Here is a 24,663-nt window from a genome sequence, read left to right as displayed (position 1 = left end):
CGTGACCTAATAATATGAAACTTACCGACCCGTTACTAAACCTTAATGCAAACGTGCTCAAGCGTATTGATCCGTAGCTGAACGTAGTTATTCGAGGCTGCCCGTACTTAAGCATAGTTCAACGTAGTTCACCGCAGACCCGTCTACGCGCTGGGCAATTTGCCAGGCGCAGTAAAACGTAGTTTAACGTAGTACGCCGTACCTATCCGTACTTATTCGCGTCCAGCATCTTTTTGTTGCCCGTTTCTCACCATTTTCCCGTACTAAGACGTACTGCTCCGTACTTATCTGTGTCCGTTCCCCCACGGACCGATCCCATCCGCACCGTACCTTTAACGCATATCCGTAGCTATATGTACACACTATGTGTTTCAACTGGGTTACAGTAAGTGTCATTTAAATCTAAATTAGGCTAGATATGTATAAAAATATAGGAACGACGCTCGTAATATTTCCCTAAGATAAGTGGGTGATGGCAAAAAAAACAACAACATGATGTCAATACGTGAAAAAAAGGTCTGTAGGTGCGACATCAATATTCCTTTCGCAATATCGCCCTTAGGTCGTGGGGCGATATTGCGATAATACGACGCGAAAACACGACACGAATGTATGATATTAATATCGCATCTTCGTGACACGTTTTCAAATCGTATTATATTGCCATCGCAGCGTATCTGCGCGTCATTGCATCCCTCACAAATGTACATGGCGAATGGATGGCACAAAAATAACCCAAACGGAGCACCGTGGCAACATAATAAATAAGCCGCAAACCTATATTTAGAATTTACGCGGGTTCCCAACAGGGTGATTTTCTGATAACGTTTGTTTGATTAATATGACCTCGCATATTTACTTCCTGTTAAGAGGCATTTAAGACTTAACGGACTCTCAGAGGGTAAGATAATACTAATTACTCAAATGATAGTAAAATTATTTATTTGCATATAATTAGTTAATCTTCTAGATACGTTACATGTTTTTTTTAAAGTGTCAGTAATGAACATAACTGCCTGACAAACGGGTGACGAAAACAAAGTGCATTACTGAGAATACTGGTATAAGTTTCTTCAATAAATATGAAAATACACGTAATACTCGTAGAAATTACATAAATGTTTAAGAAAAACCAAAGTTTTCAAAATCGTTCTGTTGCAGTCAATTATTGTACGTAAGTGAATTGTCAACAATTTTGCCAACTTTCAGTTTGAAAGAATGGCTACTGTTGGAATTATGCCCCATTCAGACAGACAGTCCACACCTGCAAAAAACGTGTCAGGGGCATAGATAATGCCAATTTTTCATTAAATATAGTATCATACGGCCTTACTTATCTTATTTCTATTATTTGTTTGCAAGAAACAGCTAGAAGTACACGAAAAATAATCGATTTCTGTCATTCTTACCTAAAATGGTGACGCTGATGCAAAACTGAGATGTGGGGAATCACCTTAAAAATCAGAATTTTGCCTACTTTCCGAAAAAATCTCAAATTTGCCCAAAATATGCAAATAATATGCCATGTTTGTCTTAAAATGGTGCTTATTGCTCAATTCTGATCAGAAAATACCAGTTTTACATCGGTTGAAGCAATTTTCACGAAGTGCGAATTTTTCATTTTATGTGTACACTGTGTAAAGCAAATGACATGGATTGTACATTCTTGTATGTCGGCGAATTTGGTGGACGGGACGTTATAATTATAAGTTTAGTTTTGACGTAGAAAAGTATTTTTGAAGAGAAATTCCATTTGCATGCTAGCTCATAATTTGGAATATCTATAGAAACAAAATGGTGTTCTTGTATTTCTTGTTCACCAAAACAGCTGTTTTATTAAAATATCGAAGTTTGAAAGCAGAGAACATTCTCAATAGTTGGTGATCAGAATTGCTATTATGGATTTAAAACAACAACAACAACAACAACAAAAAAAAACATCAAGTTTTTGTTGTCAGTTTAAACACAACTTTAATAACAATATAATCAAATGTTTAAAACTCCTGATCTTCTTGCATTTATACCAAATAACATATCAATACGTGTGTATATTTCACCTAATAGATAAACCCTGCTCCACATAAAAGGTACACGTTAACACTGTTCAATATTCCCATATGCACTGTAAATTTAGGTTGACTTTAAAAGGTATCAATATTGCCTAATTTAGTTTTAAGGATATGGAATGAATCACAGTTTTATTTAAATTTTGTTAATACATACAATGGTGGTGTTTAAAGTACGACTGTTAAAGATTGCGCCTGCACAACGAAACTTGATACTTATTATGTAAATTCTTAAATAAATCATGATGACTAAACTTACTAGTTTTAACGGAGTGCAAATCGATATTATATAAATATTGCATTCCTTAGAGGGTGATATGAAAAATGTTTCACCGCGAGATATATGAATATTGACCGAGGCGCCAGCCGAGGTCTATATTCATATTTCGAGGGGTGAACATTTTTCATATCGCCCTCTCAGGAATGCAATATTTATTTTATTATACCGAAAGATTATAAGGGTCAAAGCATTTACTGGAAAATCAACATAGTAATTTATTTTACATTAAAAAGTAACCAAATAATGAAGAAAGAATTAAAGAGTCTTTACTTGTTAGCACTTATAATTTGTGGCGACTTATCTGTGTAATAAGAATTTTTTGATAGATTTAATCGAGACGTTTACATATAGCAGACCCCTATATTTATTCTAATATTTTAACATTGCGTCAATAGTAGCATTCGAAAAACGGCGATACCTTTCTTTTTTCTAAACGAAACAAATAAGTGTGGGCACTCATCTCAGATCATTTCCAAACTTATTGTGGTAGTTTCGATTCAGTATTTTATGAAAAAGTATTTTCGAAATATTTTGCACGTAGCATAAAAAAGAAAATTCGGCCATGTTCGCACATGTATGCAAAAGCAGTAGAAAAGGGTAATTTAATCCTAAAGTATAATTATATAAGCGCCTCGTCTGAAAATTTATCGACTCACTCTTTTAATCAATGCAAAAGTATCAATCTCTCAACGAGTGATATGAAAAAAATAATATCACATACGCAGAAAAACAAAATAACGCTGTTGCGTATGTGATATGAAATTATGGATCATATCACCTGCGCAGAAATTGAAAATAACGATTTTGCGCATGTGATATAAAATCACTGGGGAATATGATATATTATTCAAGTTAAACTAATGGGAAATTTGCATTGGATTTTTGTGAGGTATAATAATATGATATATAATGTTCCTTTACAAATTTCAAAGTAAAATAATAACTAAATCTAATAACCGCTGTATGAAATAAAATCAGTTTGTCAGTCATCGCTTAAAAAACTTAGCAAATACCATATTTAGCTCAGTATTTCTTTTTTCAGGTATAATGCTCCTGTGAACATCTAGGTATTGAAGAAAGATTTTAGAGAAAAAAATGGAAAGGCAAACGGTATGTTTGGTTGCAATTATCAATTGTATGTATCTAGTCGGTTAAGTAACAGAAAAAGTAACAACAAATACAGCCAAGACCTGCTCAGAGTGTATATTATGGTGTACCAAAGATTACTTTGCAGTGTGCATACTTTAAAATATACGCGCACGTTTACATTTTATACATACATGCACAAATACATAGATGCACGTATATAATTATGTATACTAGCACTTGAATTGCATGTGCACTCTTGTAAATAATACATGCATGTACATATTTGACCATGATTAGGTTTAAATGTATATGTAAGACCATGATAATTTATACGTTCACGTATACCTTTTTACACGGGCACGCGTAAGTGTGTAGGTAAACGTATATATGTATCTGCATTAACATTTACGAGTGCACTTATAAATTTACGCATATGAAATTATATACGCACTGTGCACATGTTACAAACGCGTATACGTCCATATATGCATCACACTGGCCATAGCTTTATCAGATCAAGTGGTTCCAACGTTGTTTGAGCGGTGAATTTTACGCCGATCAGATGGAGAAATATGGCCGATACTACAAATTTCCGGAATTGTAAGTATGAGTTAAAGGAATTTCTACCCGTTAGATAACGAATCAAATGAAACCGATGGGTGTACCTGGAGCGCAAATGTGTCTATATTTTAGCACATGTGTCTATTTAGCTGAGATTTGTGCCGTTTATTTAAACACTTCTGTACAGTCCGGCGGGGGAAGGAGATTTTTGACAGGTTTTGACAATATCGCCTCAAATATAGTGTTTATCGGGAGCAATTAACTGTTAAAACACTTTTTATATAAAGGGCTACCTCTTAAAACAAAGCATGTGTATTTTCATAGAATTTTTCAGGGTTGTTTCTGAACAATTGGCCGAAAACCTAATGCAACGCCGTTTCGAGTGGGTCGCTATGCAACGCAATCAAGTGGATACCGTTCTGTGTCTTACTTGCGAAGTCTTATCCGTCTTAAAAACAGTCATTAAAGCCTAACAATAAATAAATTTAGTGAGTTTTATATCATTATAATGATCCCGCCATTTCTAATATCTTGTACTAAATATATATATAATACATTTTTATGCTCGCTTAACATTTAACATATTTTTGCGGACATTGTCAAAAACATCAACACAAAAACATAAAGCAAGGGTGAACATCGAATAATATCATTAAGTAAATGATAGTAATAGTTTGTAAAAACAAGAACCAGTTCAAGGACATTTATCTCCTCCACGAATGGTATACTGAACAGCATGCCAAAAGCGGGTTGACTCTTTATGAGGATTGTTCAAATATGAATACATCTGAGCACATAAAAATGTATCCTTGATAGATTTCAATGAAAATTTTATTTGGTCCCCTCGAAGTATTCCCCTCCAACAGATTTGCAAAATTTCAGTCTTCTAATCCAATCCTTGAAGCCTTTCTCGTAGTATTTTCTAGGTATACTATGAAGACACTGGAATATTGCAGAACCGAGGTGTTTGCGCTGCACAAAGTTTCGACCAGAAAGGTATTCTTGAGCCTTAGGAACAAAAAAAAAACCACACGGGGCAAGGTCAGGCGAATGAGGGTGATGAAGGAAGCACAACAACCTTTTCCTGCTTCAGAAAGTCTTGTACAATAGACGCCTTGTGCGATGACGCATTTTCATGTAGCAATCTGACATTGGCCAAACCAGTTGCGGGTCTTCGAGGTTTGAAATATTTCTTCAGTTTTCGAAAAACTTTAGTCTTGTTAAACTTCGAATTTACGGATTTGCCTTTAGGAACAGCAACCTGAATGGCAGGACCCAGAGTTGTGAAGAATATGGCATACATTACATTCTTGACACTCATGGTCCGCTTCGCAATGCATGGTCTTTTGCCAGACTTTGTTGCCCATATTTTTTGTTCTGAGTCTTTCGTTTGGGCTCGAAAAAGTGAACTCATGTCTCGTCACCAGTGACGACATTTGCGAAAGATCGTGCATTTTAATTTGGAAACTATTTAAGCAACAAGTTTGCGCATTGCACGCGTGCCTTTTTCTGCTCATCTGTCAACAGATGGGGAATCTTCCTCATTTTCAAATTACGTTTCAGAATTGTATGAACTGCTCTTATGAGATGCCAATCATACTAGCTATTTGCCTAGCGGAGTATCTTGCATCAGTAGCAATTATTTCTTTCACTCTAGCAACCATCTTGGCAAACGTTGCTGTTTAGGGCTGACGGCCATGTGGTTCATCTTCTGTTGAAACTAACCTACATTTGAATTTCTTAAACCAACGGATAACTGTCGAAAAGGATATTTCATTATGCCCATAAACAGAACATATATCATCAAAAATGTCTTTACATCCTATGCCAAGAGTACAACGATTCTTAATATAGGACCGTATTTCAACGGCGTACGCTGACCTTCTTCCAACCATTTTTGTATTAGTATACACGAGTAGGCAATGTTAGCGAGGGATAGACACAGCTAAAGTGAACGGATTTTAATGGGCGTGGTATCAATGTATAAATGTACAAATGAAATACAGACACCAATGAAAGAAAATAAACGGACTAGCAATACTAAGAGAGACGTGTTACAGTTGTACTATTTAACTGCCTCCAACACAACTTTTTTTTTCATTGGTGTCTGTATTTCATTTGTATTTTCATTTTTAAACGGCGGCCATAGAGTTTTATTACATCGTTTCTGTTTTATGGAGGACAAATAAAACCTTGCCTTTTCCCTGGCCAATTTTAACGGTCTCTGTGATTTATCTCTCTGAAAATAAATGAACGTTTCACCAGGAATATGAATGAAAATATATACAAACAACTGATCAATACTTTTATCATGGACCAAACTTTATTTATTTTGTATGAACAGCTTAAATGCACAACAAATCAGTAATGAAATCACAATGTATTGGTTTTAAGGGATTAAAAGTGACCAACTGTAACTATACAGATTTAAAGAGTGAACCCGATTTCGGCATGCTGTTCAGTGCCATTCGTGGAGGAGAAAAATATCTGTGAACTGGTTCTTGTTTTAACGAACTAATACTATTATTTACTTAATGATATTGTTCGATGTTCATCCTTGCTTTATGTTTATAAATGTGTTGATGTTTTTTGACAATGTCCGCAAAAATATGTTAAATGTTAAGTGAGCATAAAAATGTAAAAGTACAATATATTAGAAATGGCGGGATCATTATGATGATATAAAACTCTCCAAATTAATTTATTCATTGTTAGGCTTTGAAAATAATGACTGTTTTTAAGACGAATAAGACTTCGCAAGTAAGACACAGAACGGTATCCACTTGATTGCGTTGCATAGCGACCCACTCGAAACGGCGTTGTATTAGGTTTTCGGCGGATTGTTCAGAAACAACCCTGAATAATTCTATGAAAATACACACGCTTTGTTTTAAGAGGTAGCCCTTTACATAAAAAGTGTTTTAACAGTTAATTGCCCCCGAAAAACACTAAATTTGAGGCGATATTGTCAAAAACTGTCAAAAATCTCCTTCCCCCGCCGGACTGTACAGAAGTGTTTAAATAAACGGCACAAATCTCAGCTAAATAGACACATGTGCTAAAATATAGACACATTTGCGCTCCAGGTGCACCCATCGGTTTCATTTGATTCGTTATCTAACGGGTAGAAATTCCTTTAACTCATACTTACAATTCCGGAAATTTGTAGTATCGGCCATATTTCTCCATCTGATCGGCGTAAAATTCACCGCTCAAACAACGTTGGAACCACTTGATCTGATAAAGCTATGGCCAGTGTGATGCATGGACACACATGTTTACGTCCAAAGTAAAGGTATTGAACAGACACTGTTTTTTTTCCATTTTCTTTGACCTTGATCTTGTACTCAGTGATGTTTTATCCTATCTCAGCCTTGGCATTGATATAAATTTGCTGTAGGTAAAGTTACATTAGATTCACTTAATCCTCACTCGAACTTTTGAGCGGACATTGTATATAACTTTTCAGTATTGGTTACCTTTATGGTCAACTCACGGATTTTATATGCTATTCCAATATTTGTCCTATTTTCTAGTGGTTTACTTTAAAGAGAGACATGCGTGTAAACGATGAATGTAATCAAGCGCTCAGATCATGTCGTTGTTAAAATATCTACTGACTACGTACTGGTCCTGAAAATAATTTCGTTATTTAAAAGATAGAGATTTAGGTAATGTATTCTTTTTCATCTCAAGGCACAACTGGTTGATTTTACGACACTTACAGAAATTTCGATTAGCGACGGTTGAAATACAACGTCTAAAATCTAACACGAACCAAAGTGTTTCTATCCGGTGCAGATATTAATGTTTTCTTAACTTTAACTGCATTTTTAAAAGCACTGGGGAGAGCTGTTTGGTTTTTACCACTAACTTATCAATTGATGATGAGCTCGAATATATTCAGTGAACGATACATTAAAAATCATGGTAATTATTTTCTGATTTTCATTCTCATTTGCATATCATTATCATGTGAACGCCTCTGAGATAATTCAAGTATCGTAGTAAGCGTCTTTATGAAACACACATAGGCTCGTAGTTACATGTCCCAGAAAGTTTGAACCTAAACCTATTTTCACAGAACTATATATGTCTTGCGTTTCATTAAAGAGTTTAAGTATATAAAAATGTATTTTCCTTTGCTAGTAATTCTTTTATTGGTTTTTTGGTCTAGGCTTTCTAATGTTTTACATGCATTTGGAATAGGGTCTTTTCTTTTCTGCTATATTTTCCGTCTAGTAAAGACAAAAGTTGATTCATTCTACAACGAGACCTTACATCAAGCATTAGAAATGGCTTTGTTTGGATGATTGATTTCTACATTGTACATTGTACACTCTCTTTGTTGGTTCAGTTCCGTATTACGTGTTGTTTGGTTGGTTATTTGCATTTCAACAATCCATCTACATGTAACTTTAAATGTCTACCCCCCCCCCCCCCCCCCCCCATCCAATATACAACTCTCATCTTAACTGCTGCTTATCAGCGATTATGTAATAGCAACTGATTAGAGGGCAATTAGCACAGCAGGGACCCCAACTAGACCATGAAGATGTGTGCAGTGGAATTGAAAGAAATTAATTTTTTCTTCAGTAAATGTGGAATGATAATAATAATAATTATTATTTTGATATTATGTAGATGATAATAACTATTACTTTAATGTTATAATAATGATGATAATAATACTAATAGAAATAATCATAATAATTATTATTTTTATTATATTATCATTGGTATATTATTATCATTATTATTATTATTATTATATTACATATAGGATGATAAAAGATACAGTAATAATATTGAAAATAATAATGATAATAAAAAACAAGTATAGTGAAAACTTCCTGAGTTCTTTTAGATCTATTCATGTAATCAACATTATTTGAATATAAAATTATTGTGTTCCATCTATACTCAATTTTCATTTTCAGTATGTTGCCAAAAGGGACTTTTTTTCATGCTTTGCTTTGTAACTTTGAAATTCACATTCTGTTTTCAATTTACACAAATGTTATTTACAGTATTCTGCAAGCTTAAGATGAGTGAAAGTCACATTTTTCTGAAATATCACAATTCTCCAGACAGAATTTGAAAAAATAAAAACTTGCATGTTTCTTTAAGTAAGTTTCTCATTATTTCATTATTGTGAAAATAAGTTTCTCATTATTTTATTACTGTGTTTGATCAACAAATATTTTTGTTTACATAGAAATGCCAAAAAAAAAAAAAAAAAAAAAAAAACTAGTATAACTTTAAAAGTTATCAATTATTCATTAATTTAAAATAAGTTACATCGTTTCCCCTTCTCACTAATAGATACACTTGTAAGGTAGACTGACTCTCCAATAAACAATGGCCCTTGTTTATTGGAGCCAAACTGTGATGGTCATTAGCCCCCAACTGTGCTGGTGAAGACAAAAATCCATTGGCCCACTGCCAAAATCTAGGCCTTTAATAACTAAATTAATAAAGAGTGCGTAATTTGAAAAAACTACCTATGTAGACATAGACCCTAAAATTTTCAATGACAGTAATACATTAAATAAAGTCTAAAAATTGATTTCCAAGTCCTTGAAATAACCAAAAATGATTTCACAAATGTGAAGTTTATGATAGTTTTGTTAATATCAATAACAGAAGTTTTAATTTTTAGTCCACAAAGAATGACAACTCTTGCCTTGGGCTAGTACTTATAAGCGGAGATATCTATTAGTTTACTTCCCTTGCAATTACACAATTGAGTTGAAAATGAAAATTGTATTAGACACAATATCATATTTTTTTGCACAACGAAAACATTTAGGATTTATTCATTTGTGTTTGATTTACCTCTCAAAACATGGTTCCTATGATTCTGTCAACTTACATATGGTAAAAAATTAACTTTTAAAAGCCAGTTATTAAAAGAAGTACCAGTAAGTAAATAATAGTGCAGATAATACAGTTTTGCTTGTATCAAAATGTCACAATAGAAGCACTTTTGTAATACAGAACACCTGGTAGGATTAGTAAAGGTGCATTTATATTGATCTCTATTTCCTATGCCTAACCTATGTTTTAATCATTGATAAAATTTCGGAATGTATTTATTATTTCGATATCAACCACGCAAATACTTTGTATTTTACATTAAGGAAACTTTTGAATTACATTGAAGCGGATAACTCATTTGCTCGCCGGTGTATATACTACGCAGATAATAGCTACTAGCAGTTACAGCAGTTAAATACCACAACATGATAGTTTTCAGATGTTGTAGCAACTAATATTAAGTTTCAAATTGTAGCGGTTATACCAGTCGATATTGATATTGAAATCAGGTTTAGTGTATTTAACGACAATGCTTTCCGTTTTCCATTGTAAAGTACCAAACATTGGTTTTATCAGTTTCGAATCCTTAGAAAATGATTTTTCAACGTGGACGATATTTACCTATGATGTAATTACCTTACCTGTATCGAGGGCGAATGTGAAAAATCACAAAAACACGTCTGACCACTTTGAGACCCACTCACAAATAAATAAAACTTTACCGGGATAGCCATCATGCTGGAAAAAATCCTATACAAGGGCCAATAGGTTGATAGATACGGTGTTGGCTCTCATAGACCTGCACGATGTACAACGGCCCTCTGATATTTTCCCACCGTTTTACTATTTTAAGAAGTACTCATGAATTCACGACCTAAACTAAGTTCCAAACGTAACTTAATCTTATATACAGTAAACTGTTGTATATAAAATGTGCACTGCACCGACAATTGAGTGCCGAAGCTAAAATGTTGCATCTTTCCTTTCAAGGTTAATTATATTCCACTAGCGATTAGGGTAGGTACTAACTTAATATTTTATTGAATTAAAATCCGTGTCAGTTTCTTTTAAAGACATTCGAGTAAGCGAAATTGTGATTGAAAGACAATCAGGTGCCTGTTAAAACAAGGTCCTTAAAGAAATTATATAATCGTAATGACACATTATAAGCTTATTTTTACTTTGGTTGTCGTGTCGTATCTGCCCCGGAATAAAATTTGTGTAACATGCTTATAAAATATCACACGGCAGCCCACTAAGACAGGTCATCGCATTGCAGATAGATATTCTTGAATAAGAAACAAAGTTGACAGGTCATCAATCAAACCTTCTTGTACAGGTCAAGGGGTGGACCATATGTCTATTACTACGTATGTCAAGGTGTATCAGAGTATAAAGCAAGGAGACATAAATGTTTATCATTTAGTATGTGTTAAACAAGGATTGGATTGTTGTCATGATAAATATAACTTCAGGCTACTTCGAATCGCTTGTTAGTGGCAGCTATAGACTTCGGAACAACATATTCTGGCTGGGCGTTCTCGTTTAAGCACGAATTTGATAGAGATCCCACAAAAGCCACAACAAAGAATTGGAGTCCTGGAGTCGGAACGCTTGTGACAGATAAGACGCCAACATGCATATTGATTAATCCAGACCACACTTTCAGTGCCTTTGGATATGATGCAGAAAATAGATATATACATCTATTGGCTGACAGGCAACATCGAACGCACTACTTTTTTCGAAACTTCAAAATGACTTTGTTCAAAAAACTAGGACAGGTATAAAGTATTGAAATATATGTTACTATTTCCTGTTGAAAAGAAAAGTAGACACAAACAGTTTTAAAAAAACATTCATAATTAAGCGGAACGAAAGGCTATTCCAAAAACAATATGTAAAATCGGTATTAAAATTAAAAAGAAAACGGGCTAACAACATGAAACTAGTAATGATAATGCATGACATTATAGAAATTAAAAAAATATGGAGGTGTTTCGGAAAGATTTTTGATACATCGGCAAATTCATTTTTGTATCACAGATGTAACTATGATGAATAATTATCTAACTTTGTCATGTTTCAGAAACTTGATCGGAACATGCTACTAACAGATCTCAATGGAAAAGAATTACTAGCTATGGATGTTTTTGCAATGGCAATTAAGTATTTGGCAAATGATGTGTTGCAACAAGCTAACCGGGGAATAAGTGGAATTTTAGTCCCTTCCGAGATACATTGGGTTTTAACTGTACCAGCAATTTGGTCCGATGCTGCAAAACAATTTATGAAGGAAGCTTGGTCAAAGGTACTTTCTATGAAATATTCCGTCTTGTGACAAACACAGTGTGTTCTATTTTGACTTTTCTTTGGAACTTGTTCACCTTACTTTGATTAGGGTTTTTATTTTACGTCATATAAAAAACAATCAATTTTAATTTATGTGGAGGGCATAATATGCACAAAGTATCTTGAAAGAAACAGTAACGCTGTAAATCGATCACGAAATTACTGAAAATGCTGGTAGCCTAAATGAGATTATTACAGTATATTATAATTATCACATTGGTTTGAGTGGGACAGTGATATTGTCAACATTATGAATATACCTTAACCTTCGAAGAATGGCCTGGTTTGCTAATGAGCTTCATTATAATATATTAATGCATATAATTTTAGGTTTTGACATGTAAATCAATCTTCACATATCATTTAAAAAAGCATTATTTTATTAAAAAAACAAAAACAAAACAAACAATCTAAAAGAATGTAAAACATGAATTACATTTTTGCAAATTTGTCGTACCAATTGTATTCCACGTCCGGACAGTTCAGCATCATGAGTACATGTACCTCGCCTTTCATTTGCAAAAGAGAGATAACTAATACAATGCACATGCTCTGTCGTTTAGAGAGGAAACAACGAGTTGCAAAGATAACACCTAACAAAGTCTTTCAGGCTTTGATAAATAACATCACATCTGCAATTTTAGTTACGAGAAATATGAAACTATTCAGATACTTAAACCTTCGATAGTGGGTAGGGGTCCAGTGACCGGAACTTAACCTAAAATCTGGTTCTAGAAATCCAGTATTTTACCAATATCTCTCCTGTTAGAGTTTGTCTTGAGGTCCGGCAATAATTGATACACAAAAACATAGACTACATTCTGGAATGTTTAACGTTCTTATTTCTTTTGTATGCACACATCTCGAATTACACAAATATGTAATTTAATGTATTATACTAGCACAAAAATGCCCTGTTTGGCGCCATATAACCTATACTGTGTTGGTGCGCCGTAAAACCCAAATAAATAAATAAATAGCACAAAAATGTCATTTATAAGAAATCAATATAGAAATTGAAATTCAATGTTTACTTGTAGGAAATTGTTGAATATTACACAATAATAAATTCTCCTTTTCACATAGGACATAAGACTATAATTTATTCTTCTTGTCATTCTCTTTCTCATGTCAGTTTCGCTAGATTATATATTCCATGCATTTAATTTCTTTTTTTTGCAATTTTTCTAGAACTTATATCACTGAACGTACACTAAGTTTCAAAGAGGTAATTCAATTAGTTTAAAATATCTGCAAAGTAACAAAAATGCAGGTAAGTTGTTCTTTACAGTATTCTGTTGATAAGTGTAAAACTTCTACACTAGATAAAATTCTAACGCCCCACAGATATTTTTGCTTTAGTTATGAAATTATCGACAGTATATAATAACACAAAATTATGACATAAAGAATGTAACATACTGTAATTTCTGACCATTTACACATGTATTACTGTTCATGTAAATTTATATGCACAATGCTTATAAATATATATAGAAAAATAAACTTTAATAAAAAAAAATAAAAAAAATAATGTGATAGAATTTCGATGAAATCGAGTAATGCAATACTATAATTAATACTTTTCCCCCCAGAATAGCACTTTTAAAAAATCACAAAACTACACGTGATTATTTTGCTTTTTTATAAAGCCTTATCATCATAATGACCCAGAGGTATAGATATTTTCACTAAATATCAAACTTAATTTATAACACATATATATATATATATATATATAGAGAGAGAGAAAATATACTAACCAACAACCTCCATGATATACAGACCAGTTACGGCAAAGCATCTAGCAAAACAAACAATTATGCATATAACATAACATCTCTACTAACTCAACAACATTAGTGTCGATGCTGCTTTATCAAACACACTCGGTTTTACTACAGATTCGCTCTAGTTCAACAGTTTCAATTAAACCCAAATGCCCGTTATGACTCCCAAAAAAATCTAACTGATCGGGACCAGAAAAGCTAAAATATCCTCTTTCTAAAAGTGAACTGGATCTCGAGATTACAATGAATTTATAGATAGTGTGCATAAAGAGATATAATTAAATGCAGAATAGCTGACTTTACCATATGTGAGATCCGCGAGGACACACGTTCGCATTATAATTTACTAAAGGTAGAGCAATCACCATCACAATATATCAGACCAATTGTGGCAAAGCGTTTAGCAGTACAAACGAGCATGCATATGACACAACAAGTGTGTGTGTGTGTTTGCGTGCATACATGTGTGTGTGTGTGACAATACAAAAATACCCGGCCAGCTGAAGGTTATGAATCAAAGAACATGCCTATAATACTCTGAGCTCTAGACATGTAGATTTACTCTAGGTTCTGATACCGGACCGATTGGATATGTTGAAAAGCTGTTAGATGTACCACATTCGGAAAAAGTAATACTTTCTCGTTATTTATATACACATACTGGTCCTTTATCAGCATTTAAATATTTCTTCGACAATAGATTGTAACGTAACCCATTTTCTTAAAAAAGTAAATTTTCTAACATTTATTATTAACAGATGGCAAGCGTTTCTTAGGCTAACCTTCTGCGCTAATGAGACATGTGTGGAATTTAGATTTTTTATGTCGTTCTACACATATTTTTTAATTTATTAGAACTATAGAACATCTTCAGCTTGATTAGTTTAATATTAAATGTTCTTTTTACGACCCACTCATCAGCGCATAATTGTAGTGTAGTACTGTCAACAGAGGTTTCAGGTATTGACATTGATGTTACTGCCCTACTAAAACAATATGATATTTAACTATTCAATCTGAATGAAAGTATTGAAAGATGCTGTTTATTTCAAAAATTTACCGAAGCATAAACATGATGAATAAAAAGACTAGTTTAAAGTAAGGTATCTATAAATATAGAAGTAGATAAACACCAATCTAATAAGATATTTACGTCATAGCAAAGTACAATGCAAAAATGTATAAAATTTAAATACTTTTACGCGATGTCATTTTTTTAGCTCACCTGTCACGAAGTGACAAGGTGAGCTATTCGGACCGCTTGATGTCCGTCGTGCGTCGTGCGTCGTCCGTCGTCCGTAAACAATTTCGAAAAAAAATCATCTTCTTGAAAACCACTGGGCAGAATTACACCAGATTTCACAGGAATAATCCTTGGGTGGCCCCCTTTCAAAATTGTGCCATGGCAACCGAAAGGAAAAACTTTAAAAATCTTCTTGTCCAAAACCACAGGGCCTAGGGCTTTGATATCTGGTGTGTAGCATTATCTAGTGGTCCTCTACCAAAATTATTCAAATTATCCCCCTAGGGTCAAATATGGCCCCGCCCCGGGGGTCACATGGTTCATAAAGACTTATATAGGGAAAACTTTGAAAATCTTTTTGTACAAAACCACATGGCCTAGGGCTTTGATATTTAGTATGTAGCATCATCTAGTGGTCCTCTACCAGGATTGTTCAAATTATTCCCCTAGGGTCAAATATGGCCCCGCCCCGGGGGTCACATGGTTTATATAGACTTATATAGGGAAAACTTTGAAAATCTTCTTATATAAAACCACATGGCCTAGGGCTTTGTTAATTGGTATGTAGCATCATCTAGTTGTCTTCTACCAAAATTATTCAAATTATTTCCCTGGGGTCAAATATGGCCCCGTCCCGGGGGTCCAAAGTTTTACATAGACATATATAGGAGAAAAAGTTTTAAAATCTTCTTGTCTGAAACCACAACACTTAGATCTTTGATATTTGGTTTGTAGCATTGTCTTATGGTCCTCAACCAAAATTGTTCAAATTGTACCCCTTGGGTGAAAAGAGGCCCTGCCCTGGGGGTCCCAAGTTTTATAAAGACTTATATAGGAAAAAGCTTTAAAAATCTTCTTGTCTGAAACCATACGACCTAGGCTTTGGTATTTGGTATGATGCATTGCCTAGTAGTCCTTTACCAAAATTGTTCAAATTATGTCCCTGGGGTTAAAAGAGGCCCCGCCCTGGGGTCACTTATTTATTATGTTAGTTATATAGGAAAAATACTTAAAAAATCATCTGATCCTATTTCCAAGACTGTTTAATTATAATTACCTGATGGCTCCAAGTAATATGTCACTTGACTGTGACCTTGACCTACTGACCTACTTTCTTGTTTTTTAAGATACAGCCTTGAAATTTGGATGACATATACAGTTTTGCACACCGATCTTAAAACTGACTTTCAGTGACCATAAATATGACCTACTGACCTACTTTCTAAAATTTTAGCATCAGTTTGCTATTTTAAACATGTGGCTCATATTATTTCTTTTTGTTTTTTGTTAAAGCAAATTGGTACTCAGGTGAGCGATATAGGGCCATCATGGCCCTCTTGTTGTTTAAATATATATACCAGGAGACATATAACATGTATATGTAGAATTGTTAAGACTCTGCCGTTAGAATGAGGGAGTTTTGCATTATGGGTAAATATATACATGTAGTATACATTTTGTAACAACAATTTAATAATGTTGCTTGAAAGACTATAATTATCAGTTCGCACAAAATGATTTAAAACATAAATTTTAGAATGGTTTATGTATGAGCAAATTTAAAACTATACAGGCAGGGTTACCTACCGAGAGGTTGATGGTTGCATTAGAACCGGAGGTTGCCTCGTTATACTGTCTCCATTTGCCAATAGACAAGACTACAGATGGCAGCGATGTATTTATATCACAGTTTAAGACTGGCACACAATATTTAGTGCTAGATGCGGGAGGTATATTATTTTACCATAATATTTAACTTTACAAAATAAACCTGCATTGAATTTAAGTATAGTATTTTCCTAAATCCTTTAAATCCAATGATTTACTAAGCTATTCATTAGATAAAATTGGTTTAACTACAAAATATCTCTAGAATTTGTTGAAACATGGTGCTAAAAATGTAATAAGATACGTGATTTCATATTCAAGTCGTTCTTTCTTATAGTTTAAGACTCTAGACTAAATTCTTTTTATTCCCAATTAATAAAAAAAATAAAATCAATTTCATGGAATATAAATTCCTATTGCAATAATAGAATACTACGTCTAAAGATCAGTATGAAAAATAGTGATAGTTCGCATCTTTACACAAAATGTACATTGAACAGGAGGTACGATTGATATTACGGTCCATGAAGTGCATGAACATAACACATTAAGAGAAGTGAGAGCCGCAAATGGTGGTGATTGGGGAGGAATAATGGTCGACAAATCATTCGAAGATTTTCTCATTAATCTTTTCGGTGTTAGGGTAATGGAATGCTTTAAGAGCACAGAAACGGACGACTGGTTCGATTTATTAAGGGAGTTTGAATCTGGAAAGCGCAGAATGAGCAGCGACACCCATGGAAGAATATGTATGAGGTTACCCGTTTCTCTGAATGATCTGTACCGGGAAGTGTGGAAACGAAGTATTCAGAGTAGAATAGCCTCATCGATGTATGCTGGGCAAGTAGAAATTATAAAGGATAAAATAAGAGTTTCTACAGATATCTTTGTCAACCTCTTTAATGGGTCTGTCAGACATATAGTTGCTCATCTAAAAGAGATGATGAAAGATGAGAAACTAACCAAGGTTAATGTCGTTCTCATGGTTGGAGGCTACTCAGAGTCGCACGTATTACAAAATTCCATAAAGGAAGCTTTCCCTAATTTCCAAGTCATTATTCCACTCAGTGCTGCATCAGTCGTATTGAGAGGGGCTTTGATATTCGGACATACACCAATGGCAATAACAGAACGAGTTGTTAAATATACATACGGTGTGGACTACTCTACCACTTTTAAAGAAGGGCTTCACCAAGAGTATAGGCGCAGAAGGTATGGAGATAGTAAGACTGATTATTGCTACAATGCATTCAAGAAATACGTCGAACATGGTCAAGTAGTGAAGACTGGAGAAACCCACAAGAAAATTGTATTTTACACTACCCATAAAAATCAAAATAAAATCTGCTTTAACATATTTGCGTCCCATTTGAAAGACCCTCTTTATGTAGACGACAGCGGATGCTTTCGGATAGGAAAAGTAACAATTGAATTTGCAGAACCCGATGACAAACCTCAAAGGCCTGTGTCTTGTTCCATGTTCTTTGGCGGAACAGAAATAATCGTCGAGGCTGAAGACGGGAAGACGGGAAGACGGGAGATAAGTCAGTTACAAATGTTAATTTTCTTGGTTAACGAACATATAAGATAGTTGATTATTTGAAACTGGACAATTGTAATAGTTCACTTTTGGCACATGTTCGGCATTATGTCGCTGAGAGTTTTATTATACATTATACTATATCCCTGCGTACTGGTAAATTTACCAACGTATATAACAATGATTTTCATGGCAGATGAAAGAAGAATCATCTTTAAAATCTTTTTGTTGGAAATCTTAGGCAGAAATATTTCTTGTTTGTTTGTTTGTTTGTTTTGGGTTTAACGCCGTTTTTCAACAGTATTTCGGTCATGTAACGGCCGGCAGTTAACCTAACCAGTGTTCCTGGATTCTGTACCAGTACAAACCTGTTCTCCGCAAGTAACTGCCAACTTCCCCACATGAATCAGAGGTGGAGGACTTATGATTTCAGACACAATGTCGTTTATCAAATAGTCACGGAGAACATACTCCCCGCCCAAGGATCAACTCACGATCCCGCGATCCGTAGACCGACGCTCTACCTACTGAGCTAAGTGGGCGGGTAACATATTTCTTGAATAACCCTCTACGAAAATTGTTACCTAAGTGTCTAGGGCAACCAGGACTCTCTTCAGGATATCTATTTCAGTAAGAAATTATCCTAAATTAAAGCTTAAACATTCTTTTCTCTAAAGATCTTTGAAACATCGAAATTTTAATAACAATGATTTCAGTGTTGTTGTTATACCTAGCCCAGGATCATGGAGTCCATTTTCAATCTTTCTGTAAAATGGAGTTCCGTTTCAGCCGAAGTTAAGTGGTGTGAAAAGGTGCTGCTCATTTCATTACCCCAAGTTTCATAATAAGGCTGAATGGACTTCATAATCCCAAAGGAGCAGAAATAATAACAACACTGGCTCAACTATTGAAATACGTGTTAGTAAAATAGATTTTCTGTCTGAATAAGTATATTGCGCAAATTCATGTAAGAAGTGTGGGACATGCTGATGAAATCTTTTTCCATTGCAACCAACATTTGTGTGAAGTTTCAACCAAGTGTCATAACTTTACTAAAATGCCAAATTAGAGTTATGGGACATGTACCTTTCACCACATTTCATCCATCTTGATAACTTTATTACAATTCATATTATTATGAGTTATTGGAATTGATGACGTGACCTTGTGTTTTTACCTAAAGACGAGTTTGAAGTGTAATGGAAAAACGTCCTCTCACAGAAGTTGCTTTTTACGGAACATGACATTTTTGTTTTAAAATTAAAGAATTAATTTACAATGTTTTATGTTTTGAAATAGATAATATATCGATTTTTATCACATGGCCTATTCAAAAGATATATATGTAGTTGTTCTTGTTTTATTTTACATGTTACTGTGTTTTGTACTAATATGATATATTCTATTTTACCAATATTAAAAGTTGATTTTATCTCATGTTGAGATTTTTAAGATTCCCAGAGGATGACCTTGTAATAATTGTTGCTTTGTATGTCTGTCTATCTGACCGTCCGTCACATTTTCTATCTCTAAGGTGAAATCAAAGTGGTAAGCTGACATTATCATTGAAATTTAAAAATGTACATAGATGTCGCTGAGAGGAAGTGTTTTGTACAGGAACCTAAAATCTATGTTGAATAGTATTTAGATAATTTCAATTTATGTAGCTTGTGTTTTCTGGTCCGGAACATAAGCTTCAAATGTACTGAAAACATTTCAGTGAAACTTTTATGAGATGGATAGCATTGCAGAAGAACAGTAACTAGGTTGAATGTATTCAAATTATCTCCCTTTTGTACATAGTTCTTTCTTGTCCAGAGGAGCATATTTCGAAAATGCTAACTTGAAATTGTGATGGAGAGCAAGGGAAGTAAATTTCACAAAAATCTTTACTCAGTCTGGGATATTCTCAAATTATTCCTTTTTATCCTCCGCCATAGGCGGAAGCATATTGTTTTGGCGTGCGTGCGTGCGTGCGTCCGAATCGAACATGTTTATAATTCAGAACGTATTTAAGCTAGAATAGCCGAACTAAACATTATAATTGATTAGCAAATGACCTTTACTGACATATTATCACGCGTTATCCCCCTTGACCCACTAAAAGCAGTGTTGCTTCCCTTGATTTGTTTAATAAACATTAAAATGCTTATAGTTCAAACAGTATTTAAGCTAAAATCACCAAACCATACATAATGATTAATTAGGACATGACCTTTGCTCACATATTGTAGAAATCCCCTTGACCCAGTCTTTTTCTTGATTTGGTAACAATTTTCTGGCTGAATATAAATAACCTATTGATGAATATGCATGAAACTACACAAATGTAGATCACTATGGGGCAATGTTGCACGAGATCGTCCGGATAACTCTACTGACTTTATTTCCCTTCAATTATTTTACAGTCCATAAATTCTCACATGACAAAGTTGTTAATTGATGGATCGTTATGAAATTTAAGACAAATACAGAACATAAGTGGGTGGCGGTGTATGCACAAATTTCATTAGGATATTTCCAGTACCTGTTTGTAATTGCCTTTTAATTGTTTTGAAATTATAAATTCCAACAAAACAAAGTAACCCATTGATGTCTCTACATTAAACTCAGTACAAAGATAGATCACTGTAAGGCAGAGTTTTCCCCATGTTTTTGTCAAATGTAGGGACCAACAAGCCATTGCATTGTCCTTTTGTACACAATTTGATTATATCTGGGAATTAAATGTATTCAATTACTAGTATTTATTTATTTATTTATTTATTCCAGTCTCTTCCATTTACAAACTACAAGTATATACAAATATACAACATAGCATTAAAACATATGTAAATGGCCATTCAATTTTAGAATTATAAGAGACATATAAAACGGTAAAAAATAATATTACATACATAAAAATCCACCAGATGACTTAAAACAGTACATACAATGTATTTATACGTATAAGCATGTATGTGCTCGTGTGTGCAAATGCATGTATACTTGTGTGTGCTTTTGTGTGTGTGTGTTTGTTTGTGTGTGCTTGCGTGTGTGGGTGAGTGTATGTCCATTACTTAAAAAAAGTATACAGACAAGTGTAAATGTGTGTGTGTGTGTGTATGTGTACTTGCATTTGTCTGTGTGTGTGTGTCTGTGTGTGTGTGTGTGTGTGTGTGTGTGTGTGTGATTGAATCTGGTGAGATAAAATTACCTCAAAGTATACTAATATACTAAGTGCGGAAGTCAAATCCATATTTAATGAACACGTGACAGTCACATTCCATAAAATATTAAAACGCCATTTATATAAACCGTACTCTACCAATGATACGTCTTTATTATAACAGTTGGTACTAAAAACCGTACTAATAGACATAGTTGGTACTTAAAACCATACTAATAGACACATGATAGATTTGTTAAGTTGGCACTAATCCTGCCTGGTTCATGTCTAAAAAGGATGTACTAAGAAAGTTAAAGTAAAAAGAATACTAGTAGCACACAGGTGCATTAAAAAAAATATTTAAGATAGTGGATAATACTTCAGATCAGATCTAGAGCAACATGGTTAATACCAACTTCCTAAAAAACAATTTACCCTCATTGCATTTCAGAAAGTGATTAAAACTAATCAAATTTAGTAGAAAAAAAAGTCTAAAATTCTATGTAAAATTATTTACATAAATACAATTTACGACGGTCTAAAATTTTGCAACAGGTTTTGGCAACAGATCTTATTAACATTGGGTTTGTAAATAGGTATTTCAGTTGTTCTTGTTCTGACAAATTCTTGAAATTTTCATTGTTTTTATCTACATAACTGAAAAGAGACTCCCTTAAATCATTATACAAGGAACATTTCAAAATAACATGTTTTTCATCTTCCACAATATTTGGACAGAACGGGCAAACTCTATTTTCAACTTGTAAATTTTCATATCTACCACTCTCTATACGTATTGGTGCAACACCGCATCGAAATTTACATAAGGCAGACATATGTTTTCTTGGCAGAATAATTTTACAATAATCTTCAACAATAAATTCAGATTTAAATGTACAGTATGTCCTTAATTTATTGTTGCCTTTACCACTATTACTAGTTATTCTATTGATACCATTAAACCAATCTTGAACATATTTTCCATAATACATTTCTCAATGTTACCAACAACGTTTGACTTACACACGTAACTCAGTATATTGAAAGTAATATTACACTCTTGAAATTTCTGTTTCACATAGTAAAGTAGTATATAGTTCCCTAATTCACACAAACTGCCTATTAGGCGGGGTATATCAATTATTATTCCTTGTTCAGCGAGTAACTCTAACATGTACGGAAAACTTCAAAAGTATATGAATTGTAGCTTATGAATAAGGTTACTGCATTGCACAAGAATGTTAACTGTAAAATTACCTACCGTTTTTTGCCAAATCTGCCTTCTCTGAGAAAATGATTCTTAATTCAATGAAATGTATAACCAATGCAATTTGTTTGTGCCCTGTATGTCGGGAACTGCTACTTCTTGAGTGAATTAAAGATATTCTTTTTACAATGAAAGACGGCAATGAGAGAAAGTACCCGTAACGCAAGAAATACAACTTTTTGTCAAAGTGAATGCAATTTTAATTCTCATTTGAAACATCTTTATAAGTGTAGTAGTTTCACATAATTAATACCATTTACAAAGCAATGTTGCAGAGTGTCCGCCGGTTCAATCATTAGTTTGTTTGTTTAGTTTAGGGTGTAAAAAGTCCGACAAATACTGTAATTTGCTGGATAGAAATGAAGGTTCACGATAGTTTGATTTTGACATCTTTTTAGTTATGAGAAAAAAAAAAAAAAAAAAACAGCAACAAAAAAAACAACAAAAAACAACAAACAAACAAGAGGTATGTCTTCAAATCAATTGCCTCTCACCGATGTAGGTTCGAGCCTTACTCGGGGCGCTGAATACTTCACGTGAGAAAGCCATCCAGCTAGCTGACGGTCTGTGATGAAATAATGCACAGAGGGACAACAGGGTTTTTCTCCACCGTCTATGTCGTGGTACAATCAGATGTATATATCATATGATTAAGCTTTCATTTTTGACACAGTATAGGCATTGTAACTGAAAATACAAACTTCAAGTAGGAGCTATCTATATTATACACGGGTGGTAAACGCGCAATCTAATTCCCGCTGGGAATACGCTTAAAATGGGTTGCGCAACGTCCGGTGCTGGTGTTGCGCGTAAAAAAAAGACGAAATTGAGGTATGTGAAGTTATGATTTTGCTTAGTATGAGACAAGAATAAAATTTCTCGAAAAAACAAAATGCTATTCGACACAAATATGATAATACATCATATGTGTAAAATATCTGGTTTGTAATTTATGATTCGGCTCTAATATCACAAAAACTCAGGCGACACGAAGCTTGTAAAAAGTATGAAATCAACAAAAATGGAAGTTTCTGACCTCATATGCCTAATCTGAGGACATCTAATGCTTTTTATGATAACTTAAATGTTATAAAGTAACGAATATCAAAATTATTTGCTTCAAATCCTGCTTATGTGGACATAATTGACAAAAAATCATCGGGAATGGGGTTGCGCACTGGGAATGGAGTTGCTCGTATACATCATAATGTATATAATGTATACGCGCAACTCCATTCCCGGGGCGCATCCCCATTCCCGATAATTTTTTGCCAGTCTTTTTCCCAAAAGCAACATTTCGTTCAAGTGTATGTAATATTCATGACTGTTTTACACATGTTTGATCATTAGTAACGCCACATTTCCAGAAATATGGCACAAGAGTTAGAAAATTTGCATTTTTCATGATTCCATGCTTTTTTGACAATTCTAGCCAGCAGAGTTTTCGTGATAACAGAGCTGATTCTTAAATTAATAAGTTGGTATTTCACATATATGATCTTTATTCATATTTGTGTCGAATAGCATTTTGCTTTTTTTCGAAAACACGCGTAAATGTGTCATTATTTACAAAAACAAAAACCCACCTACCTCGATTTTGTATATATTGATGCGCAACACCAGCACCGGAAGTCGCGCAACCCATTTTTAGCGTATTCCCAGTGAGAATTGGATTGCGCGTTTACCACCCGTGTTATATATATGTGAAGTTACTGCATCAGAATACGAGGACTGAAAAAATTATTAAAATATCATTTCCTGAAAATGAGTTATTTGAGCTGAAAAAAATGATCCCGGATGAAATATTTGGAAAAGATGGAGACAACTCCGCAAAGACTTTATGATAGGCTTAGGTGACAACTGACCTAGTACCTCATGCAAACTATCCACTTTTTACCT

At 33.9% G+C, this 24,663-nt stretch overlaps 1 protein-coding gene across 1 annotated transcript; it reads left to right on the top strand.

Moving 5' to 3' along the window:
* The first annotated feature begins 843 nt into the window (after positions 1-843).
* LOC123565787 (heat shock 70 kDa protein 12B-like) lies at positions 844-18,400 on the top strand. Its single transcript, XM_045359573.2, has 6 exons — positions 844-901; positions 3,389-3,456; positions 11,292-11,600; positions 11,906-12,127; positions 16,775-16,931; positions 17,310-18,400. Exons 2-6 carry the CDS (start codon positions 3,442-3,444, stop codon positions 18,398-18,400), a joined length of 1,794 nt encoding a protein of 597 aa, XP_045215508.2. The 5' UTR covers positions 844-901; positions 3,389-3,441.
* The last annotated feature ends 6,263 nt before the right edge of the window (positions 18,401-24,663 follow it).

Source organism: Mercenaria mercenaria, chromosome 8 (assembly GCF_021730395.1).
Source record: "Mercenaria mercenaria strain notata chromosome 8, MADL_Memer_1, whole genome shotgun sequence".
Lineage (NCBI taxonomy): Eukaryota > Metazoa > Mollusca > Bivalvia > Venerida > Veneridae > Mercenaria > Mercenaria mercenaria.
This window is presented reverse-complemented; position numbering and strand designations above follow the sequence as displayed.